Source organism: Sinohyriopsis cumingii, chromosome 1 (assembly GCF_028554795.1).
Source record: "Sinohyriopsis cumingii isolate HCF-2022 chromosome 1, ASM2855479v2, whole genome shotgun sequence".
Lineage (NCBI taxonomy): Eukaryota > Metazoa > Mollusca > Bivalvia > Unionida > Unionidae > Sinohyriopsis > Sinohyriopsis cumingii.
The window spans coordinates 27,424,031-27,451,548 of record NC_142961.1 but is presented as its reverse complement, the minus strand read 5'-3'; the positions used below and the strand labels follow the sequence as shown (position 1 = coordinate 27,451,548).

The window sequence follows — 27,518 nt, the reverse complement described above, 5'->3', positions numbered from 1 at the left end:
CTATGTTTTTATATGTACTTTCTTTGTCCATCTGGTTTTGCGATTAAGACAAATTTACATGCAGTGCTTGGTTTTGCTCCAACCTGCTCGAATGCATTATTTTTCTCTAGAAATTCGTTTTCTTTAATAATAAAAAAGAAATCTCAATTTTCATGCCACTTTAATGTGTATTTATGCATTGTGTTACCTCCTTATCTGATGAAGATATCTGCTTGTGACACATCGTCTCTGAGAGGTAAACATTTGGTACATGATTTATATCAATTGAATACTCAGCTTCAAGCATAAACTAAATATAGGAGTGGCCAAGGCGAATATATATATATATTTTGTTAAAAATTTTATACAGACATGAATTTTGTTTATGTTATGTGTGCATTTGTGTCTGTCATAATTAGAAGAAAAAAAGACTTTTCGTGTTTGCACACGTTGATAGAGAGGATCCTCTCTCTCTCTCTCTCTCTCTCTGGAATTCTGGAATTGATAGTGTTAGTAAATATATTTATTAAAATAAATATACATTCTTTAATAAATAATAAATCCTTCATATACATGCAAATGTTAAGTGAAGTTTTTTTTCCTCCAAAATACAATCACATAAATGTTGATTCTATCACAGTAATGTAAGCATCATATACATGCAAATGTCGAGACTTTTTTGTTCTTCAAATTACATTAACATAATTGCCCATGCTATCACAGATAATTTTGCATACGCCATATATGGCCTCAGAGACTGGATTGCTTTCTTTGTACATAATACTACCTTTACTACGGGTTACCAGATTAACAATAATTGGATTTAACTGGATTTAGTTTAGACAAAATAAATATTGTACGCTCTGGAGAACACTTATTAGGTGACATTTAAAATAATTCGCATATTGCTAAATTTATTATGTAAGGAGGTAAAATCAGAGAATAAGGCACAATAAATTCTTCTGCAGTTGTGACCTTCTTACATCTAAATTTCTGGTAGAATCTTAGTGCTAATATTAGTAACCCAACTTCGTGGACGGGGTACTAAATTAAGTCTAGATGTAATAATGGATCAGCCAGGTGTGATTCACATTCGGCACTTTTTCAGCATACTGTCAAAAGTTTGCAGATGTTCCGTACATGTACTGAAGGAAATTTAATAATGTAGAAATAGGTGTCAAATAACGTTTACCTTCTTCATCCGCTATATTTTCCTTTTCATCGCCCACCATATAAGTTCATCTAATAACTACTTAAATTTTTCAGCCTCGTTTTTCCATGTACCATATAAGGATATTGCATCCGTATTTGGTAACGTAAACAGATTGTAGAAAATGTAGCTTACCTTGACAAGGTATCGTAGAATATACATACATAATATAGCAAGCCTTATGTGGAAAAAGAATTACCTCGAGAATCTCGCGTTATCTGTCACGGTGGACAAAGTACGGGCACCAATATATGTTGCCTTGCATAGGTTTAATAACTTTAACATTAGTCAAACTTCCTGAAGTACAAATCTACTGAGATAGTAGATTTTAACTCGATTCATCTTTTTCTCTTTGACACTAGTTTTATTTCATCGTCTGCATAGTAGAGGATTTCCAGTAAATAAACTGTATATGAAAGGCATGTACACATTTTGTACCCAACCACCTCATTACAGTAAAAGTTAAATTGTTTTTCATTGTTTCTGTGAAACCTTGTTTGCTTTTTGTTTTTATTTACTAATTCCAGCCATCTGTCATACTAGGTTAAGGAGACTGAAACATCTGGCAGCAAACTGAGACGGTGCAGCCTGGGCTGAAGATACTCATAATTTAAGACGTCGACCTTATATTTATGATGGGGGGTGGGCGGGTCGAAGTCTTAATACCTGAATAATCGGTGCCCTGACACGTTTTCCAGGGTCAGGCAACCCCGCAAGTAAAGACCAAATTTTCGGCAATATCTCACATAGTTGGCAGTCCATGCTGACACTGTTATACAGCTTAAAGTCTCATTGTTTTTATCGTACACTACTTACTGTAGTTTGTCTTCCTTACTGAAATATATCCAAATACAATCAAGTGGTTCAGTTTTTCAAACTCTGAGCTCGATTTCAGCTGGCTGAATGACGAACTAGGATAACTCATGGCATATTTTCTCTAATGAAACGACTATTTCTGAGAACATTGGTCAAATATTAGTAGCCATATTAAAGAAGAAAAGAGACTGCATGTTAACCAACTGCATCGAACTATTTTTTTAAAAAAACTTTTCGGTCAATCCTATCGTCAACCGAGCCATATAAATAGCCGAGGTGGTAAGAATATATTGCGGATACTAATATTTTTTGGGGAAACGTTTTCGGCGAAAAAAATCTACGATTTTTCTGCATACAACTATGTCGACATACATCCGAGGCATATTATTTTTGTCGCAGAAAATACCCGAGCTGTTCCAAATGTAGAGGCACATACTCTGCCTCTGGTATTAGAGAGGAGTTTACCTAGCGAAAATAGTAGTGGAAGGGCATGGGTTATCAGTTGCAGAACTACTATCTGATTCTGTCTTACCCGAGTAGCCTAGATGGACCGTCATCTTTGGCACAAAGGGATACTGGCATACCCAGTTATCTTAGGCTAAGCCGTTAAAATGGTTTCTCGGGCTCTACGGCATTAAACGTTTGTGTCTTCTTGAGATGTGACCAGACAAAAACGTATCATCATGCCATGCTTTTTACTGTAAAAACACCCACCCACCCACACTCCCCATGATATATTGGCCATGCTTTCTACTGTAGAAACACACACACACACGCGCGCGCGCATCGTGATATATTGGGTAATGTAAATATACATGAATATATATCAATAGAATATCTTCTTAACACTCCAGTCACCCATACACGCTGAAGTTTAAGAACTATCCTGAATTTCGCTTTGACGCACAACTAGAAATGATCTCGTGTCTGTACATTCGTTATCTGAGCTTGAAAAGAAAATTGCATCATTAGTGCACTTGTATTTTAGTTCTCAAGTCTGAATTAGCTTCATTTCAAGCACTATGCTCTCATTTAAATGAAGTGTAGTCGTAAAACGACAATCTAAAAGTCACATAACGCACACGTACAAATGAAATGCCTTCAATATTATGAGATCAACAAAATGCATTAAAATGAATAAAAACTCTCAACAACTTCCACTTTTCGACATCCACAAAGCAATCAGACAAACAAATGGTTTAATTCTTTCTCGCTCTGGCTGACTTTAATGTCGTGATTTGACGAGCACCAATTCCAGAGGGAACCCATTTCTTCTCCTCCTTGGTCACAATCGGCGGAAGCCCATTCTGACTACGGTAAGTGGGTTGTATAGCCGTGGTTTTTAAAGGGGACACCGGAGGCACAGAGGCTCTGACAGGGACTTTGAGATTTCTTGCTGTGGAGGGTGCCTTCAAACCTAAATTAGGACTATTTGTTAGCGGCCTTGGTGTTTTAAACTTGTTTACATCAATTCTTTCCCTCGTGGTTGGTATATCGATGTCACGAGGAGATGGCGTCGCTAGGTTCTTATTCATGAGCATGTCCTTAATTTCCCTCACATCCCCGCAAATTTCAAGATTCTGTTCTCTGAGGTTCCTCATCTCCTCATATTGCTGTTTCATGACTTCACGCATCCTCTCCACTTCCATCCTCATAGCGCGAGAGGCTTTATCTAGCTCCTCTCTGAATTTTGTGTGCATATCATTCTTTTCTACCTCCATTGTTCGAATTTTAGTATTTTGCTGTTCCATGATATTTCTAGCTCTAGCAAGTTCTTTCTCCATGGAAGCTAGTTTGTCTTTCATCTCTACTAACTCATGTCGTAATTTTCTAATCTCTTCATTTTGTTCCTTGTAGACGCCATCAGATTCTAGTTTCTGCTTTTGAACTCTAAGCTTCTCGGCTTTCTTCTGAAGTTCATTTGCATAATCTTCGGTTTGTTTTACTAACGCTTTCAACCCATTTATTTCTTGTACTCTCTCTTCTATATACCTGTCCTTTTCGTCACACTTATCCACTAACACTTTAATTCTATCTTCTCTTTTTAACAAGGAGTCTCTTAGATCTTGTACTTCACCCTCCTTTTTATTAAGTTCTTTGTCTTTCTCCCCAATAATTTTTCGTCTCTCCGTGTCATGTTGCTTGCTCTCCACATTCAGCCTTATACGAAGTGCGTCAATCTGTTGCTCCAAAGTCTTGTTCATATTAACTACAGTTTCCAGAACGCTGACAGCTTCTGGTGGCATTTTAAAGCTCCCCAATGTCTCTGATTCCTGGCCAATAGATGTCGCTCCCGTAGAAGAGGGCCTGGATGCAGCCGGAAGTGACGCTAACTCTGGGGTCAGAGCTCTGGAGGCTCCATCTTTGTCTGACTTTTTTGTGTGTAAACTTTGGCCCTTTATCCCTAGCCTATGGAATTTATCTGAATCCTGAAGAAAACAATTAATAATAACAATACGAAGAAGAAGAAAACAAAATTGAATGAATAAACGAACTAACTACTTAATTAATGAGATGATGGCATAGGATGAGATGATCTGGCAGTTAATCTGTAATAAGCCAGTACCATACATTGCTGATGATTTTTATATGTAAGAAATTATGGACACTTACTATCTCAAATAGTTACACATTGGGCCAAAACTGGCAGAGACAGCGGTTAATTCTTTAAAAGATGCAAAAGATGCACGTAGATATTCCCTTGCAGCATCATTTATGTTAAGAGGACTCAAAGACTATAACATTGTCTAGACGGGGATGGGAATTTTAAAAAAACACAACAAATTCGGGCCCTAAAATACCTTGAAAAATATTTTCCGAATCTCAGAAAAAGAACCTATTCTATGTATTGTATTAGCTGGAAAACATTTCTTGAATTAAAAAAAAACAAAATCGTCATGGCTCAAAAGAAGGTCATAGTGGCCTGCCTCCTACCGCACTGACCCGGCGAAAATTAAATGGTCGGTAAATAATGCAAATCAATTATAGGCAAAGCGTACGGACTTTCTGAAAAATAACCCAGCATGCTCAAATCAATAGTTTGAAAATATGGCATATGTGTTCATCAATTTGAAGATGATTGTAAGATTCCGTTTTACTAGCTTTAAGCTTTGTTTTGCATCCTCTAATTGCGAATACGGGGAATCTCGGACTGGAATTGGAGGAGCAAAATAAGGACCTTCATAGTCTTGGAGTTTATTTTCCATTTGAAAATGTAAAAAAATCTTGACACATGATATTATTTACATTTTTATTGGTTTGCAAACCCTTTAAAATTAATTATTATATTTATCTCTTCTAAATATATTCCAACAATGATAAACATTCTTTAATAAGTGTCCATTCTTTGTCCTTGCAATCATAAACATTCAGACAAGGCTTGTTCTCCCGGTCAACAAGGGCTACCTGAATTCAGGGTCTGTACTACTAAGTTTTTCTCAGGTACCCCCCCCCCCCCCTACGTCTCCCTCCCAAGTGACTACCACTAATCCCCATCTGAAATTGAAATTAGTTTGTTCCAGTGATGAATAATTCTTTTTAGGATAACAAAGAAAAAGCTTTATAACCTAACTCGAAGGCCGTCAGCTAAAACAAACGTGTAGACTGTGGACATAAGTCCACTTTAGCAGTGAGCATACAGAGGGCTTCGTTTCTCGGAATTTACAAAAAAAAAATCCGTATTGTTTCATCCAAAAATCAAAAGACAAAATGGAGAAAGAAAAATCCTGAAACTTCACAACGGACACGAAATCCATACTTTTATGAATAGAAATGCAATTTTAAATTGTCTTTTCCTTAAACGTTTGACTAAACATGCAACTTTGCATTTTCTACATGAACATTTATATCCGAATCCTCATGTAATTCATATGCAACCATGTAGGTATTAAACTGTTTAAAAAGACGTTTTGAAAATGCATCAATAGTATTAAAAATTCCAAATAAATTCAAAATGACTAGGAAATTCGCAAAAATCCTTCTGAAATCCTCACAAACAGTGAATTATCCACAATTTGCGTGGCAATTATCACCTCTGGACAACGTGAAGTTTTATATATAAGTATTGTTAGAAAAAGAGGTATATATAGCGTGTATGGTTTAATTTGAATGTCACTAACCTCTTCCTATGTTGTTAAATTGTTTGGAACTTTTTGTGGCTTTCTTGGTTCTTCTGAACTTAATTTACAGACCTCTTATTGTAAATATTTAATGAACTGTCATTAAAACAACTCATATATTTCTGCTAGTTTCTAAAACGGCACTAAAAATTATGAAGTCCAAAATATTCGAAACCGATATAACAACTGCTTTAAACATACAGGAGATCACCCGTACATAAGTCTTCAGACCATAGTGGTTACTGATGTAAGGGGATAATAACCTCAATTTTACAACTATATCATATTCCGTAGCGGACAAAATCTGGTTCAATTAGAAAGATGGAGTTGAAATTTCAATGTCATTGGTCGAGAAGTGCTTTTTACCAGTTGGAGTCAAATTATTTATGCTGAGAGTTCTATTTCTTATTTCGAAGTTACTACACATTTGTGTCTGAGAGTTCTATTTTTATATTTTTTTCTGCTGAATTGCACAGCGGTGGTTAAAATTTATCTGATGTATGCTTAGAATTCCAGTTTCATAAGTTTAATCGAATTGTGAATGTTCCATTTGCTATATCCAGAATTCCCAATAAACATGGAAGACATCGTTTTACGTTTAGTACTATATTTACTTCCGCACCTTATTGATTACAAGCATTTTGTAATGCTGTCAGGGACGACTATCTGATCCATGATCAAGCGAAATGTCGCGAACCCCCCCCCCCCACCTACTTAAACCTCCAATGACTTGTATTATGTATATAAAAACTTCTTTTGTAAAACATCATACCTGAAATCTTTCAAATTAGAGGCGGCTTTCAGTTTATTTATTATTTATTTAGTTAATTAGTTAGTTGTTCTTGCTGTTGTTGTTTACGTCAGTTCTTCTCGCATTGTTATTGTCAGAGAAATATTACGTTGCATGTAAATGAATATAGATGAATACCACAAATATCCACTAATGTAGGTCACAATGATCTTACATGTAATCTTCACTACTTTGCTCAGTTTTTTATTTTCCAAATCATTTTAGTGTGAAGTGAGAGACAAAAATCACTTTAACGACCGCGGAATTTGCGTTGTCAACAGTTGAGTATTTTAAAAAAAAAATTAAAATTGTTTAATTTGCGTACATTTTCGAAATCTCTTTATAGATTCACATCATACATGGCATAAATAATTATGACTCTTAGACAATTCCTGCTGTAACACTGCTCACTAGCCCCCTTACCTTGGGTTGAACTTCACAGAAAATGTGCGTCATGGTTTTGATTATATTTTTCATTAACTAACTTTGTCTAAACATTTTGATACATTGTCATCATACGTGGCGTATAAAGACAAAATATCTTGCGACATGCTTGCTTTGAAGACAAGGTCACAGTTGTATAAAGTTTACAATAAGGTTTTGATTAACCGTGAAAGTGTTTTCATTTGGTCATATTTCTTTCTTAAACTCCTTGATGGATGTGTTCATACTATGAATGAACCATAACGAAGCTAAGACAATTCAGTTGCCAACATGCAAAATTGCCCTTGACTTGAGCGTCATTGTTATGATAATAAAGGTTTGCACTAAGGTTTGTTTTTTTTTTTAAATTAAAAAAAAATCTTATTTTTTTGGTTATCGCTTGCTTACTTTTCAGAACCACCATATGGGTTTCCTCATACTTGGGGTGAATCATTATGAAGTTAAAACAAGTCTGCGATATGCATGGGAACACTTGGATCTTTGGGTCACATTAGTATAGAAATCGTGCATTAAGGTTTTAGTTAAAGTATTTCTTTCTTCGTTTCATAAACATCTAGATGGGTTTTGTTCATACATCGGGTTGTGGTATCAACATTCAGGCCCTGGACTTCTTGTGATTAGTTCAGCTTCGCAAGGGTTATGTGCATCGTAAGTATCCTACATGGTGTTGGGATACACACTTTCACCAAATGTGACCCTTTCATCATAGGCAGTATCAAAGTTATGGCAAATGAATCAGTGCACTAGAATTGTGAGCAGCAAAAATACACAAGACTGTGCCACCAGCGGCACATTTCTGTCCTACCCGAGTAACGTCCCCTCCCCTCTCTAGCCAAGCTTGTGTAGAAAGGCACCGTGGAAGGCTTTTCTATGCCTTTTATCTGTTCTGTGTCAGGTCGTTTTCTTCATTGTGCCAATCATTTCTTTCTTTTCCAACAACTTATCTTTGCTCAGTTGCAGAATGACTTGTTTATTTCTCATAAACGTGAATTTTCTTTGCAATGGATGAACTCTGTAGGAAACATTTTGGATTATTTGAATTTTGCAAATCAACTACACCTTAGAATATTTCCTTATTTAAAAACAACAACAAAAACATCAATGATAATAATAATAAACAAAAACAACAAGTCATAGGCGGACGGAGAGGCCGAACCAGCCCCCCTCCCCAGCCCCAAACGTGTGCGCGAAGCAACCGAAACGTTTAATATTTCAAGTTTTATTTACGCTTAGGTGGTTAAAATTATGCCCTGAAAACGCCTAAAATGCAGAAGCTCCCAATAAGTATATTTATCCCTACACTTCATGATAAAACGAGGTGCCCTTTTTTATTGTGAAAGGCACGTTTAAAGTGTCATTTTGGGAGGAAATATTCCTGATGTTATTTTAAATTCTTAATGTTAACACGTTTGTGGCACACAAGCTTTTTCTTCCTAGAAGTGTGAGACCAAATAAAAATGTTTTCCACAAGTATACTAAAACATTATGCGACAGTCAATGCACATCCATTGAAACCTTTAATTGTAATGTAATATCAATAGAGAATTTATTCAGCAATTTAAAAGAAAACACAGTAGGTTCTTGATATTTTGGTAACGAAAATTAACTCTGCTAGGAAAGAAATATGGAAACTTTTAAAACTATGGCAGGTTAAAGGTGTTAGCATTATGGAAACATATGGAAGAAATTGTCTTTGCTTAAACGCTTTAAAAAGGTAGTAGTTATTAAGTGTATTCAAATCTTGTATAATTTACTTGTATTCTAATTATAACCAAAATTTGGATTATAATGATTTACACAATGCACACAGTTCTTGTCTTATGTTCAGATTTATGAACAAAAGATAGTACCGTGTCTTAAACAATATATGTATGAATGGCAGACAATAAAAACACCACCACCACCCCAGACACACTTTGATTATGCATGTGAAATTGGACTTCGCGACATGAATTGTGATTTTCGACATAGGAAACGGAACTGTCAATGACCTGTTTAACTCAACAGATAACATTTACAACATCAACAGAAGAAATGGAACATTCAACTATCGCCGTGTAATTGAACAGAAAAATTTAAAAACTCGAAATAGAAAATGGAAGTTTTAATCACCGATGCGTAATTCAATAAATAATTTAAAAACGCGAAATCTGAAATAGATCTTTCACAGCAAACATCTTGATTCAACATGTGAAACTGGAATGCTCGATATACAATATTTAAATTTCAACCACCAGTGTAATTCAAAAGGATAAAATGATAAAAATTCGATATGGAAAATGGAACTTTCAATCACCGCTATGTAATTCAATAGATAAAATTGCAAAACTTTGCATATGAAATAGAATTTTCAACACCAAAATTTGATCCAACATGTGAATTTAGAAATCTGGACACGTGAAATTGAAATTTCAGCTGCTACTTTCTCATTGAACCAACTTTTGTCTTCCTTTTGTCTTCTACGGCACCTCGTATAACCATGAGTTTTAATGTTTTGGGCTTTTTTTATTTTTGGAAACGTTTTGGAAACGTAATATAAATAAATTGTTTGTTCTAGTGACAATTTATGAAATATTAATACCATAATGAAACCTAGGTAATCTTAGGGGTTATACATAATTACAATTCTACTATGCACCTATTTGGTCATATGGTTAACATACAAGCGGTAGTTAAATAGCACTGCCACGAACTATACACCTCCACACCTCAATAATTCATTAGATATTATACTTCTAGGCAGGAAACGACGTGTTATGATTCTGGAAAGGAAACGAATTGCTTCGATACTGGACAGGAAATGACGTGAAGTGATTCTGGACAGGAAACGATGTGAAATGATTCTGAAAGTTGACGGACACTAGATTTTTTAAAAAGTTGCATTCTTATTAAACTATAAATGTTATTGGCAACAGACGAACATTTAAAAGCGATTGTGCCTTTTAATTTAAAGGTAACATGTTAGGGTCTTTACACGAAACTCAGTATATGTATATAATAGTAATTTGCAGCATTCAACAGAGTTTATCTTGATAAACACAAGACTAAAAGGTAACCGGCACGAGAGAGAGAGAGAGAGAGAGAGAGAGAGAGAGAGAGAAGGAGAGAGAGAGAAAGAGAGAGAGACCCTCGGTGTTTCCAATGATTCATCCATCCTAGTAGCAAGGACCGTCCCGCCGGATGCCATGTCGATCCCTGAAAAGAAAAAAAAATAAGAAGAAGAAGATGAAAAAAGAAGGATAGAAAAAGGATTTAATTGATCTGTCATGCAAATGTACTTTTTTAAATTGATGAATTCAGTATTTATTTGAAAATTACGTACAGGCATCCTAGTACGGTTTGGTCTCACTAGAGCGCATCCCATTTGAGCGCCGCTCAGTGAGGCGCTGAAGAAAAAAATTTCTCATTAGGGCTAAACCCATTAGGGCACAAAAAATCTCACTAGAGCGCATTCACAATCGGGTGCGGAGAAAAAAATTAAGTTCAACAAGATTGAATTGCCATCACGTTTGATTTTATATATATATATATATATATATATATATATATATATATATATATATATATATATATATATACAAAAACGGCGGTCTCGTCACTATTAGAAAATAATTACTAGACAGAAACCAGAGAACCATCAATACACATAATTTTATACAACTATTATACCTTACACCGGTTTATTCGATTTGTACGCAAATAAACAAGTAGATAACAAATCTACTTACAGCAATTCGTTACGAGCAGGCAAGTTCCGCCGTTACACGACTGCAAATCACTGCAGGACAAGAAGTGATACGTCCAAACAAGAAATATTTTGACATTGAAAAACGCATTCAGAGACTGACGGTACTGTACAACGAGGGGGGCATTGATGCTATTGAACTGATAAATGGTATTAGCCATATTCTGAATCAACCCATTTAAAATAAATATAAAGTTACAGCTAACAAATGTGTTTTTCATTCTGAATCAACCCATTTAAAATAAATATAAAGTTACAGTTAACAAATGTGTTTTTCATTGTTCGCTCTCTAGTGATACTAGTTCTTCGCACTCTAATGGGATGCGCCCTAAGATTAGCTCTAGTAGGACAAAAATATTTTTTGCGCTCTAGTGTGATAAGCTCTAATGGTTTGCGCTCTAATGAGACGTTACCTCCTAGTACGTAGACTGATTCAGCATTGATTTCTATTTTATCCGCTTGTTCTTATAACTCCCTAAATCTATACAACGTCGAATTGTAAACATACATAGACTATCTATAAAACATCACCACGCTTAACCTTTTGAAAACAATCCCCATTTGAGACTATCTGTTAAGCCCCTGATGGTAAGGGGCCGCATTTGTGCATGTAGTTTTTTCATATCCTTGCAGATTATAATTAATGACACAAGATAAAGATTATGGGGATAAAGATATACCCTGACATGGGGATGGTGTCGTCTGCATGTTTAAATTCGTATTTTCAATCCTAGTAGGTAATTGTAGTTTCACTAGTTTCCAAAATATGACACAGGGATTAGAACCTGCGGATTATAACGTGGAGTCAGTGACTAACGTCACTTGCATGATGGCTTTTGTTTTAAGTTATGATTAGTTAATGTGAAAATGATAGGATTATGGGTATCGTCGTCATTTCTAGGATGGGTCATAATCAGGTTCTCATCTGAATACATATTTTCATTAACCAGTAATGTAATTAAATGGCTAAGTCTCAATGGGATGAGTGGTAGTAGTCGCAGAGCTAAATTTCTCTATTCAAGCTTTTATATATATATATATATATATATATATATATATATATATATATATATATATATATATTGATTTCTGCAAAGGAGATATTCATCGTGGTGTTATGAGTTATGGTTGATTTCTACAGAGGAGATATTATTTTGAGTGGGTCTTTCCCATCAAGAGCTGAAATATTTTATGCAAAGTTTATGTGAAGAAAAACAAATTGGCAAAATGAATGGCAAGTTTAATATACGCCAGTCTGTGAGCTAAATAGATCGATGAAAGAAAGTATTATTGATAGCAGACAAAACATGACAGAAACAGTTGTATATTTACCCCGACTTATTAGAAAGTACTCAAGTTGAAAACTCGGCAACGCAGGGTACATGTCGATAATTCACTGTGTACATCATTCTCTCTGTACACTACGGTCGATATGTTTATATAAGTATCAATGTCGATCGTAAATATACATCGCATTTCAAGATATTGGGTTATAGAAACATCCCTTTCAGTGCCAACTATGAATAATTTCACACGTGTAGCGTAATATTGTCGATACGGAACTGATTGATTGAGTAATATACATAAAAAATGATTATTGAAGGAAATATAATAGGATTGATTTTTTTTTCTTACCAAAAAATAATCGTCGAATAATTGCACATTAAGGATTATCTTTATTACTATGCGAATGCCCAGTTAAAAATATTGAGGTGCCAATATTGTTCAAGGTCTGTTCTATTTCTAGTATAGTCCCTTAAGCTGTGGTTAAAAACTTACCCTTAGTCTTATTTTATGATATGACTTAGTCACCAATTTTTATAGATAAACTGTTTTTTTTTTTTTTTTAACAGGCTATTGGTATCGATTTTGTGTCAGCTTTAGTATGTGCGTTCTACTAGACCTATTCTCTTAACGCTTAATATCGGTTTAAATCAAGAACATTTTGTTCTGGTTTTCAAACAAACAACAAAGTACACATGATTCAAGCAAAAAACAGTAGCAGTCAACGGAATTAGATTAGCAACCGATTCAGTCAATACATTAGTAGCAGTCAAAGGGATTAGATTAACAACTGTTGCCACATTGGAAGCACGTTTTACCCATTCAAATGTTGCCAGCTCGTGCTTAATAGCGCTTGAAACGGGATATGTTTGTAAATCGGAACTAAAGACGACAATCTATATAGATGATAAATAAAAGATCATATCACTTCTATTAAACACGCTTTGAAAATGCACATTAACTCAATGCTGCTTTGTTGGGAAGTTGTTGTTATTGTTTTGGGGTTTAACGCCATTTTTCAGCACACAATAGGCTATAAATGACAGTCAGTATGACTAGTGGATAATAATTAAAAAAACACGGTAAAACCCCAATAAGAACCACCGACTCACGGAAAGCTACTGGCAAGAATTTTCAACAGAATTCCTTGGCCGAGCCCTGGATTAGAACTCACGTAGAGATGAGTCGGCAATAATCTGTAAATGCGAGCCTTAGACAACTCGGCCACCCCGGGGCCCATTGTTGGAGAGTAAAGAGCCTCTAGTGTCCCCATAACTGCCTGACATAATGCGTTTGTTACAACAACAATATTTGATGAAGATACTTCTATACTATCTATACAAAATAAAGACAAAAAAGATTCCTTAAAGCAGCGTGGCCTTTTTATGTTCCATCTAATGTACGTGCCATTTTGTCTTATTCTAGAATAACAATTAGTCTGGGTCGGTGGGTGGGGGATGAGTATTTTCCATAATGTTTACATGGACTATTTGTCAGATCAATAATTCTGGATAAATAATTATTTCCTACATCCGACGTTAAAGTTTCGCACCAATTGATGACCAAATATATCATACATGCTATCAAATACATTTAAAATCGCCTTTTAACAAACTCTTTGGATAAATATGGAATATATTAATTAAACTGATAATGTATTAGAAGTCTAATTTAAATTTTATTGCGGTATTTACGTCATTATTAAATTGCAAGTGAAATAAGTGTCCGTTGTGAAGCAGCAAAATCACGTGACTATATAACAGACCAAATATTGGCTGATTTATATCTTACATAGAGGGATGAAAGCAAAGATTACATAAATAGTTTGGCAAATTGCCAACAGCTAATTCTGCGTAGAGTTATGGTGACAGCAGCATTATTGCATTTATTATACCGGTAACCCTATAGTAAGGTGTAAAATCAGAACAGGCTTTGTAATGTAGTATCGGACTTCTTACTAAGTACATGTATCAAAAGAAAAGATTCCACTCCATTTCGTACCCTTATTAATATTGCAAAAGATATACGAATTTAGCTTTCTTGTATTACTGTCACTAGTCTGGCAGAAAATCTTACTTCCTTTCCATTTCCTGTCTTATGATCAGTGAGTTCATTAGGTTGGCAAATTAGTTGCCAGTCTGTCAGTATGGTCTTTGTTTTGTATATCTATCCGTCAGTATGTTGACATAATGGATGGGTGGGTGGGTGGGCGCGTATGTATTCCTTCATCTTTTGTTATGTATATTTGATTTAATTTAATTGTTTGCTTGTTAGTTTTTAAAAAAAATGTTTTTATTCCATTACATGATATTGTAATGTATTTTATTTAGTGGATTTGACATTTTTCAGATATTCATTTTCAAGAAATTCAGTTCAGTTTGAACTGACTGTTTTTCGTAAACACTAATAATAGAAACCTTGTATCTAATGCTGACCTAGTTCCTGGCCTTGATTTAGAAATCCGTGAGAGTTGAAGTAAACAACTTTTAAAATTAAAAAAAAAAATCTTTCCCAGAGTAAAGTTCATAAAGTGAAATCGAGGCCATACTTGGAGTACGTGACAAATAACATGTATCAATTAGGTTTATCCTGAGGATTGACCCGCATCCGGGAATCTGCTTAGCGTCTTTTATTAGTGTATAACTGTTTTCTATAGAGAATTTGGGTAGTCGGGCATTAAACCATTGACACTTAAAGGAGTTTTGTTGTGACCAGTTTGAGTTGAATCTTTTATTTTTCTTAAAAGTATTTGGATTCCAAGAGATTGTATTTTCCTGGAAATACTTGTGCTCTAAATTAATTATTGGACAAGGACAGTTATCGAAATTTACAAAGAATTCAAACACTGTAATATCATTTTCTGTAATTCAACAAAGAACTGTTGACACATCAGTACGACGCTGACCACATCATACGTCATCGCCTTCCATTTGGGATTTGATCGGGATTCGAACTCAGTTTCATTATGACATTTTATTACAAGGACTTCTTTTTTTTGAATTCTTGAAATTATTCTTGGGTTCTTTTTTAATTTGATTCGTAAAACCGTAAGTTCTTTTTCTCATTTTGAGCTTGTTTTTCTAGGGAAATAAATTATTTGTTAAATTTTACAAAGCCCGTTGTCTTCACTCATTAACTGTTGCGTTTTGTAAGAGCTTAAACGCAACACATTGAACAACACAGTTTCGGCGATTGAGTGCTTTTTATACCTTTCCGATTATATAATATTCACTACATCTTGGTGTATAGTGGCTGTTTCCTAGTTAGACAACGCTAGAGTGACAACAAAATGTATAGATTCCTGCTCTTTCCCGTCAAACAACGCTAGAGTGACAACAAAATGTATAGATTCCTGCTCTTTCCCGTTAAACAACGCTAGAGTGACAACAAAATGTATAGATTCCTGCTCTTTCCCGTCAAACAACGCTAGAGTGACAACAAAATGTATAGATTCCTGCTCTTTCCCGTTAAACAACGCTAGAGTGACAACAAAATGTATAGATTCCTGCTCTTTCCCGTTAAACAACGCTAGAGTGACAACAAAATGTATAGATTCCTGTTCTTTCCCGTCAAACAACGCTAGAGTGACAACAAAATGTATAGATTCCTGCTCTTTCCCGTTAAACAACGCTAGAGTGACAACAAAATGTATAGATTCCTGCTCTTTCCCGCTAAATAATGCTAGAGTGACAACAGAAAGTGTGGATGCTTGCTCTTTCCCTAATACACTTTGCTAGTGACAACTAAAAGTATACATATTTGGTCTTTCCCGATATGAGATGCGTGAGTGACAACAAAAATTATCAATACTTGCTCTTTCCCCGTTACACAATGCTAGAGCGACAACAAAAAGGATAGATAGGGGTGAAACGTTACACATCTGCCTCGAACCGATACGATTCACGATACGCAGCCTGCGATACGATACATATCGATACACATATGAACTTGATAGTCTTTCCATAAATTGGAAGGTAGGTGGTGTCCCTTCATATATGTTGACATTCTAGTCCCATTTCCATTATGCAGACTACAGATAGACATATAGTTATCATATATTTATATGCAGTCTACAGATAGACATACATTTATCATATATTTATATGCAGTCTACAGATAGACATACATTTATCATATATTTATATGCAGACTACAGATAGACAATATAGTTATATATCTATATGCAGACTACAGATAGACATGCAGACTACAGATAGACATATAGTTATATATTTATATGCAGTCTACAGATAGACATACATTTATCATATATTTATATGCAGTCTACAGATAGACATACATTTATCATGTATTTATATGCAGACTACAGATAGACATATAGTTATCATATATTTATATGCAGTCTACAGATAGACATACATTTATCATATATTTATATGCAGTCTACAGATAGACATACATTTATCATATATTTATATGCAGACTACAGATAGACATATAGTTATATATTTATATGCAGTCTACAGATACATTTATCATATATTTATATACAGTCTACAGATAGACACATAGTTATCATATATTTATATGCAGTCTACAGATAGACATACATTTATCATATATTTATATGCAGTCTACAGATAGACATACATTTATCATATATTTATATGCAGACTACAGATAGACATACATTTATCATATATTTATATGCAGACTACAGATAGACATATAGTTATATATTTATATGCAGTCTACAGATAGACACATAGTTATCATATATTTATATGCAGTCTACAGATAGACATACATTTATCATGTATTTATATGCAGACTATAGATAGACACGCAGACTATAGATAGACGCATAGTTATCATATATTTATATGCAGACTACAGATAGACACAATAGTTATCATATATTTATATGCAGTCTACAGATAGACATACATTTATCATATATTTATATGCAGTCTACAGATAGACATACATTTATCATATATTTATATGCAGACTATAGATAGACACACAGTTATCATATATTTATATGCAGACTACAGATAGACACAATAGTTATCATATATTTATATGCAGTCTACAGATAGACATATATTTATCATGTATTTATATGCAGACTACAGATAGACATATATTTATCATATATTTATATGCAGACTACAGACAGACATACAGTTATCAAATATTTGTATGCAATTCTCACTGATGAGAAGATAACAACAGTACTTACAAACTGATAACCTATTGGTTGCAGTGATATTTTCTCCAACGTTTTAGGCCCTTTAATGGTGGCCCCATTTAACTCCCTTAGTTTTGTACTACATGAATGATCTAAAAACATTACAAATTTCGTGTCTCAATTACACTTGGAAGACATTACGATGTTATCTTCAAAACAGAAATGCAATTCCTCTTACAAATAAAATTTTATTTAAAACAAATCCGGGCATGGGAATAAGGTTGAATGTTAACAAAATCTATCACATTTTATTTCTTGCAGATGCAAAAGACTGCTGCAGCCACATGTATTTGTAATTTGTATTTGTTAGTGAAGAAGGAAAACTATCGACTACATAGAGTCTTATTTTACAATTTTCTTTTAATTTAACTACACAACTTAAACTTGAGCAGTTTGAAATCTGTCTTTCGCGCATTCTATCAGCATCTTCATTCACTGGTTAAAAAAAACCGCAGAAAAAGAGAAATTCCCCATGTGTTCCCCATGTAAAATTTAAGGAGAAATGATGACACGATTTTATCTTAAAGGGGACCTCCCCGTTATCAAAAACAAAAACAAACAAACAAACAAACAAAAAAAAAAAAAAAAAAAAAAAAAAAAAAAAAAAAAAAAAAAAAAAAAGAGGGGAGGAAGAAATGGCTATAGCTCAATATTTATCTAAACTTCGATATCGTCTCTCTTTCTTACTGCTCAACTGAAATCAACATCTTTGACAGATGTCACCTCTAGTTGTATAAGCATTAATCTGTTAATTAATTCTGAGCATACTCCTTTTCTGTGTATCAATATTGTTCTGTACTTCGTTCTGAAGGGTCATATACAAAGCTAGCTTTGTCAGCTTGACTATGTTGGGAAACTGATCTGTTATGCACAATTTTCCAGAGATCACAGGTATTATTTTTGGATACATCTGCTCCAAAATAGTATTTTTCACTATCATAAACTTCCTTTGTTAAATCAGTAGTTTACTGACTACAATGCAAAATTTCTTATTCTGTTACATAATGCTGTATAAGGGTATTTAGTCCATCTATGCTTGCGCAGACAGATTTATTAAAATAAATATATTTACTTCTTAATTGCATTTGTTAACCATTATTTTAGTCAATTTATCTTTAATATATGGTTTGTAGCATATGATTCTCAAGGCGAATTTTATTAATTAAAACAAATTATAATTGTATTATACTTCTAAATTGCCTGTATTTTAATTAAGCTCAGTATTCTGCCCTTGGTACATTCAATTTCGAAATACCACTGAAAGGGTCATACCGTCTATTTTTTTTATCCATCTAGCATGTACATCTGATTCGTATTTAGCACCATCTTGTGCTCAAAATCACTCACTGGTATCTTTATTAACACTTTCCCAGCTCCAATAATCTGATATACTTCATAACTTTAAAAATTATTGTTATCATCGCTATCATCATCAGTATTTGAAGAACGAAATCGTAATGAATCAATTGTGGAATAAGACATTTTGGGGTTTTCTGGTAGCCCGTGTTTTAAACACGTATTTGTAAAACTTTCTTCATGAGTGGTTAAAACTACGACATAATTTTTATTCCTGGGAACACGTCGTTCCAATCAGATTTAGTGTCACAACCATTCATGTTGTGCTTGAAGAACCCACATGTGGAACAGTTGCTACCCGAAAAACAAATGTCGCGAAAAGAACGATTAAATAAAAATTGTATATTTCATTTTCATATATGGGACTTTTAACAAATTTGCGGGAGTTATCACGTTTCACTGTTCTCCAAGCGCACGAATTCCTAAAAATGTTGCACTATTCGTACAGTGGTACATCCTGATAGCATCTCCGCTTAAGTACTTGACACCTCTAATGACTTTCCCGCGAAGTCTGTCTGTTACTCTGTCAGTACTTCCTGTTTGTCACGCAGAAAATTAGCTACAGTGATTTCTACTTCGTGGTTGTTTCTTAACCTGAAGCAAAACATGCTTTAACCACAAAATAGAGTTCAGTTTTACATATTTCAACGTATAACACAACTGTAGCGTAGCTTTCAAATAGACTAAAGGAGTTAAAATACAGTTCAAAGTAGAAGCTCGCGTGAAAGTAGTTATTAAATGATGAGTAAATTACTTCATTAAACATGTGGCACACGTTTGAAATGTATAGTATATGCTGAACATACGTCTGGGTTAAGATAATTAGTATGGAATGGGGGGGGGTCAGATTACGAACCATGTCACTATATTTTAACTTGTAGACGGCGAGCGGGTATTTTCAAATAATCTTTTTCGTTTTTACTAATAAACATGAGTGCCTGTGACTGCAAATTCTGTTTCAGATTGATTATAATTTTACAGAATAACAAGGCAACTAATAATAATTATCCTTGACTGCAATAACATGCATATGGTAAGTATCGTTTTGTATCGATTCTACGTCTCTTGTATCGATATGTGCATCATTTCAGCATCAGTGTCGAATGCAAGGGTATATCGATGAATCGTTTCACCCCTAATAGATACATGCTCTTTCCCCGTCACACAATGCTGGAGTGACGACAAAAACTTTGATAATGCTTATTCCACGTTATACAAAATAGAGTGACAAAGAAAGACTGTAATGTTGTTGTTGTTGTTGTGGGGGTTTAACGCCATTTGTCAGCACACGATAGGCTATACCTGGCGGCCAGTATTAATGGTGGAGGAAGAACCCGGGAAAACCCCAGAAAGAACCACCGACCCACGAGAAGCTACTGGCAAGCTTTCTCACATACCCACATTGGCTGAATCCGAGACTCGAACCGGCACAGAAAGAAAGAGTGTAAAGAAGGGTAGATAGTAAGGTACATTCTGAACGTGACATCGAAAATGCTGAGGTAATCCCATTTGAAATTAATCAGTTCCATAGTATATCATACGTTTATTCCCGCTCCAGTATCTTGAAAAAGAAATACAGTTTCCCAAAGCCTAACTTGGTGAGGTCACAAAAGTTCACAAGAATGCTACCTATGACCTCTAAGACGAAACTGTAAAATGAATTTGAAAATAAAACCTTGACTGTGATACAAGAAATGCCATAACACTGAGAAACATAAATGTACTATTATTTATCCCCGAATATAAAACATAATTTGTGAATCAATGGAGAAGCAAAAGCAATGTTTAACTATTGACCTTGACCTTGACTATAAGAACTCAAATGTGTAATGCAACACATTTTCAGCAACAATATATCTGTATACAAGCTTCATCCATTTATTTGAAACAGATCTTAAGTTAGAAACCCAACTGAAACCTAAAATACTGAAATATTGATCTGTGATATTCATTTTGAAGATAAGACCCACAATGTAGCAGGTGACACACGTTTTAGTTATGATATATAGATATTAGCACCAAATTTAGTACCTTCATCTTAAATTGCTCTAGAATTATGGAGTGGAAAGGAAAGTGAAATAGAAAGATTCTACATATAACCTCGTTCACTGACCTTGGGTTGATCATGTAAAGAAATCACTGAGGTTGATTAAGCGTTACATGTACACTAACTAATACAGATAAAGTTAAGAGTCGTTGTACGCAAACTGTACCCTGAATACAGTTATGCATACATCAATGTACCACAGCTTTTTTCCTGATATGTTTAAATGTATCCAATCGCCACAAATGTAAGATGTGATTAAATCTCACAAGAATATACATTTAGAAAGCACGTTCATGTGGGTTTAAATCAGTCGCATGTTGAATTGCATAAGGTCTATCGAGACGTTGTATCACGAACTGATTAAAGTCTCAAACCAGAAGTTATGCAAATTATCGTACTTTGGAAGATTTTTGGATACTTTTAAAGCTTCATTTCCTCCCAAAATTAAATTTAAATTATTATGAATGTTGTGGTGCTTGTAGCTCAAAAATATTTAAAATAAATGTCCTATAAATAGATCGCGCATACTGGTTTATTTACTTGTTTGGGTTATTCTGTTAACGTGTACCAAATGTAGCGTTGATTATATTTGGTGACGTTGAGACCAGCTTTCCTGAGATTGTGAAATTGCATTTTGTTCTGGTGTTTTATTGGGTCTTTGATATAACTGGTTTTAGGTCAAGAACAAATCGTCTGATGTCAACACTCCTGGTTGGTGAAAGCACGTGCTCGACATTTTGTTTTGCCAACTCTCAAGGTAATTATAGATGTGATGTTTCCAGGTGCTTGTGTTTACTGGACAATGCAGGCCCCTTTGGAGGTGAAGGAGAGGAGATAACTCATTTTTCTTTAAGCATTTTTGAAAAATTGTTTCGTTTTTCCTGACAGGGAGAGTCGTCCCGAAACTATGTTATGCCATTATGTATACGTCCGATTTTGGGGGTTAGGAATGTTGAGCTTAAAACCGCGGCGCAGTTCGCATGTCGGTGCTACACTTTCCAGAAAAGTGTTCCGGAAATTCATTCGTATTATTAGCTTTTAGTTCGTATTCTTTGTTAAAGTGGTAGGGATTGTGTCATATTGTTTGACACATTATATGCACAGAGATTCTTAGCACCAAAACCATAATGGAAAGAAGTATGGTTCAGGAATAAATTCAAACTATCAAAATTATGACTTAAATTAGATCCATGCAATTAAGAACAAGGAGTAGCTAACAATGTATATAATTTTACCAATACCGAGTCAGTCACATATAGAAGTAGTCAAGATACGACAGCTTTGTTGTCGGTAGGGATCTCGTCTATGTGTTCACTGTCGCACAAAGGAAGCTTACCTAGTCTGAGCAAATACAATGTACAATTTATACCTATGGACTGTAGCACACAAGTTTAAAAACATATCTAGACGTTTCAATAAGTTAACCAAGCAAGTTTTGATCATTGATACATGCAAACAGAAATCAACATTTGCTTAAAATGTTTGACCTTCCTCTGATTTATTTTTTTCTTTTTAGTTTTCTTTGAATAAACGACGACTGCCTTCCGATCTTAAAGATAACCTAGAAAATAAATGCTATTTTATCTGGCCCTAACTGGCATTCATTAAATGACACCCCATTCCTCTGAGTGCCAAAACAACTGAGCGAATGCGTCGGTGGGGGGGGGGGGAAATAATTAAAAATATATATGATTGTATCAGCAAGGAAGGATTTATTTTGAATAACTATCCTGTTGCTATTTAGACTCTTTAAAATTTAAAGGTGGAATTTAACACTTCTTCCTTATCTATCGTGCTCCTTTTATTTTTGGACGCTATATTAAAAAACTGTATGAAGCATCTGTATCACGCAAAATGACAAGCTGTTTCAATAATGTCATCTAAGTTTATTTTCTATATGCAGAAGGCTATATACAAAATCTGTCATCTGAGGTTTATTTTCTATATGTAGAAAGCTATGCACAAAATCTGTCATCTAAGTTTCTTTTATATATGTAGAAAGCTATGCATAAAATCTGTCATCTAAGTTTCTTTTCTATAAGTTACATAAAAATCTTACGATTTTTTCGGCTTTGGCAAATACGAATTAGCCTATAAATCTTGTTTGTCAAACAAAACGCTAGTTCACAATAAACTTTGTTCAAAATACATTTGTTCAAAGTACGTAGGTAAACAAATCGACTATATGTGGTATAATATGTCTCACATTGTCATGCTATTACGGAGATGTGTCAATAGAATATACGTGTCCGCTAACAACATTCTGAAAACTGTACTGTATGGATGCGATTTTGAAGTTAATGATGTGGAACAATATCGATCAAGGTGTCCATGATGTCACCTTGTACTCCTGTAATGTGACGACCATCATCTATTGTTGGATCAATTTCTTTGTTATCGTCATGACACTACGTATGTTCAGCCAGTCAGTGACTGCTACCTGGGTCCACTTAGTAATTGTATAAGTAATGTACCCGTGTTTATTTTTTCAGATCCTTTGCATTTGGATACGAAATAAATTGGTATATGGAACATGTGTTGTATTAATACTAAAGAGTCATACAGCGACCATGTTAACCGTTACTCTAAGATTTTCTAAGACCAGTTTACAGAATTTCCAGGACTGTAGTGTTTGGAAATTGGCAGACCTGGCGATAGATAATACCAGAATAAATCAACATTTTTCATCTACCAGAAACAAGGATCTAACAGACCTGGTTTGCAAGATGGTTCTTTGTTTTCTTCCGACATCAAAGGATCTGTCAAGGGAAGAAGTATCTAATCGAACCATAATTGATGTTCGGATAATAGGTTACAACGTTCCGATTTCTACAGATAATCTCAATATTGCATATACTAATAATACACATATCTATTTATACATTTAATGAAACCGCCACCTTTACTCACTAATCATTTGTTAGAAACTTGTTTATTTTTTGTTGTTGTTTATTTGCATGTTCGCTTGTTTCGTTTCTTTATTTTTAGGTTATGTCCTTTTCATGTCTCACACCTTATACCATCATCATCATTTACTTCTGAATCGATTTGAAACTTTTTGCACCATTTACTGGCCGCTTTGTCATATCACCAAGCAGAAACCGAGAAGAAAAGACCTTGGATTATCTCGCAAGCTAAGGTTCGTCGATCCACTTCGTTCTGCACCTACCCCTGACACATGTAACTAGCTGCAACAGCGTCTACCGGTTCGCTATCAGATTGGATGCATTCGAAAACAACTTATCCAATCCTAATCATCATTACATTTACCTCGGTAGATAGTTTGGAATAATCATAGACAATTGGTGACATCAACACATTTCCCATGTGAGCTTCTATTTTAAACCTATCATACACAAGTTTTTCTATTCAGATGTTACGACTCTAAGACAAAGCACCATAATGTAGCGAAACCAACAATTGATGTAAAACTTAATAAATAAGTTATAAAATTAAAATTTCAGAAGAATTTACAGTATTGTGAATTAAATTCAAAAATAGTCCTAACAGTGCTATCACGAGTCGACCATAATAAACTGTTCCCAATATATATCAGGTCTTGAATGGACTGACGTATCAGTAACCTTGACTCTGCTGAAGTAACCATAGTCTTGATGTATCACAATAACAATTGTCCAGCACTTCTTTGAATAAATTCACAAAAATAAAAAAATAGTACTTAGTCAAAACAGTCACATAAGCACATTGTAATTCCAATAAATATTTTAAAGAAATGATTCCTCTCAAACTAAATCTAGACACAACATTAACTACTCTGCAGACTGAAAATACAATAAGAACAGTAATGGAAATAGGAATGAATGATTTTCCGCTTCATTCTCTTTATATAAATCCCCACTATTCTATTACGGCCCTATTTTGCAGTACCTCCCACGTGACTTATGTCGTAAACACAATCAATCTGATTTAATCATCCAATGAAAAATTATCCAAAATTGTAAAATGATTCATTATATAAAATCTAAACTGAAGTGAACAACTTATTTACAGCTCATTTATTAAAATAGAATCAATATTCATGCACAAAAATTAGCTATGTAATACCTTGTTTATAAATAATCATTAATTTTTTTTATTATCTTGGACTAAATTAAATACACAATATAGAACTACTTAACACAATGTATGTTAAATTCAGTGAAAACGTGTTACAAATATAACAGATTCCATTTGAAACGAGCAATAACTCTCTCGTGAGTTCAAAATACTTTTTCTGCTAGCTACATATGCCAAATGGGTTTAATGAAGTGAATCGACGATCATTGGCTAGCGGTGATGTCCCTAGACATACTAACATATTTTCTTCCTCGACTAAACACTGATACCATTTATCTAATTAATATCCTTTCATCTTTGGTTGAATTATATATATATATATATATATATATATATATATATATATATATATATATATATATATATATATATATATAGAGAGAGAGAGAGAGAGAGAGAGAGAGAACGGTCAGCAAGCATTATAGAATTTAGCTCCTCTACGAGCGGGCATAATGGCTTGTAATATGATCTCAGTCATATTGCCCGATTACAAATCGCTGGCTGGAGCAAGACTTGAATGTTCCCTAAAAAGTGATTGGTCGGATTTCAGAAAGTGTATATGCTTGCATGTGTGACAAAATTTCTTCAAGGAAGCATCATTGGATAAGATTGAAGATAATCATACTAACAATTCGATATCGAACAATGCTTTTGATGTATAGGAATATGTCATGCACATTTTCTATTTTACGAAAATAAATTTCATGCCGATGTGGAAACTCTGCAGCCTTCGTACATTGTCATTAATCTCCCGCATCTTGCAAACATACAGCAAAATACAGACAGTGTAAACAGCTGCACTCTGTACAGGTTGATTATAATTCTGTGATGTAAGCTACACTATTATTCATTTTTCGTATCATATTAGTATAATGAATGTCACCTAAATACGTATGCTTTTCTATAGAATCGTTATCGTTAGTCTTATGCTGTGTCATGCATATCATTCTCTCTCTCTCTCTCTCTCTCTCTCTCTCCATACGGATCTTCGCCGTGACTGTATTAAGCCCAAAAGTAAAATGATTAAACTGCACTTCAAGATTTAGGGTGTCCTACATATCCTGTTGTGCTAGCTGCCCAGAAACGTAAATATAAGTATGGATCTGGTATTGTTGAATAATGGAGAACACTATCAGCAGATGAAATTAATTACGTTGTAACCAAGGAAGACCTTCCTTCAGCCAGATTGTAATGGTCTGAAGATGAAGGTATTTCAAGCATCAGATCTTATTTGATCTGTGTTTTAAGCGACCAGTTACGATACATAGCATCCATTACATAGTCTCTTTCCACAGTACAAGCATTTAGTTGGCAAGCTAAGGGTGATGTTAATTATTGGTTAGAAAAGATAAAAAGGTTATAGTAAACTTCCAAACACACGCAATAGATTCAAAAGCGAAATCGGACTATATTAATGCTGACAACAGTATTTTAGTTACCGAATGGCATTGTTATGAAAATGTGCAGTATTATTGGATACGATACTTTACAGAACTCCAGTGATTAGCGTGACTGGGATTAGATCTTAACATCAATGCCGATATCACAATGAGTGGTAATCCAAAGACTGAGAAACAGCCAGCAACAATACGAAAAGAAGTTGTAGCAGACAAAATAGAAGAAGAATATAAATAAAAGTAACGTAGAAATAAAATACTGTGATGACGATGATGCTGTGCAATTAGGTTTTAGTCCAGCTTTGTTGTTTTACTTACGAATATAATGTCTCTTGTCAAAGAGTTGTAATTTATGGTATAACATCGATGATTAGCAGATTTCTTCCGACTTACAGTCAGGTCAGTTTATAAATTGAACTGAAATATGATTACATGCCTTCGATGGTAGTCAGATACTTCACTGGATTTGTATCATTTAAGCAAGGTTTTCCTCCCTGCGTTGAGAATGTTCGAACATTTAAAATTCTACAAGACCACTTAAGGCTTGAATGAAGTTGAAATATTAAAATAATATCTGGCTGTTTTGTTATTGTTAAAGTTGTTGCCAGAACAAGAATAGCCCGTTATTATGGAGGAAAAATAGATTAGATAGATCTGTTCAATATCTCCTGAACGATGAAGTTAGAGATCGTGAATGATTCGACATTTTTCTATTGATCTTTTTTATCTATTTCCTTGAAACATAATTGTTTTTTTTATTTTTTTTATTTTATTTATATCATGTGTACAGTTGAAACATTTCTTTTGTTGTTAAGTATCAGAGAAATCAAAGAGGTTCGTATATTAAACTTATATATATTTAAGCAATCTTCACTGGCACCTTAAGGTTTTCGTACAATGCAATCGTCTCCAATAAAAATAAATAGATTTAACACAAAGTGCTTTAACGTCGTGTCATATTTGATTTTTTCCTCAATGCTTATAATACTTTATTCCTTGTCTTGTAATGAATCTTAAGTTTTCATCATTGTGAATACCTT

The 27,518-nt window shown here is 34.3% G+C and overlaps 1 protein-coding gene across 2 annotated transcripts in view; it reads right to left on the bottom strand.

Annotated features, from left to right (window-relative positions):
• Positions 1 to 487: 487 nt before the first annotated feature.
• Positions 488 to 27,518, bottom strand: part of LOC149806587 (uncharacterized) — a 31,918-nt gene continuing 4,887 nt past the window's right edge. Inside the window, exons 1-3 of one of the 2 annotated variants that reach the window (XM_089955150.1) lie at positions 12,435 to 12,513; positions 10,485 to 10,552; positions 488 to 4,434 (exon numbers count right to left, since the gene is read on the bottom strand). In XM_089955150.1, the coding sequence (XP_089811276.1) occupies positions 3,205 to 4,434; positions 10,485 to 10,552; positions 12,435 to 12,486 (1,350 nt within the window). In that variant the 5' untranslated portion in view covers positions 12,487 to 12,513 and the 3' untranslated portion in view covers positions 488 to 3,204. Of the gene's footprint in view, positions 4,435 to 10,484; positions 10,553 to 12,434; positions 12,514 to 27,518 lie in introns of those variants that run through there. The other variant, XM_089955158.1, reaches the window with a different exon arrangement.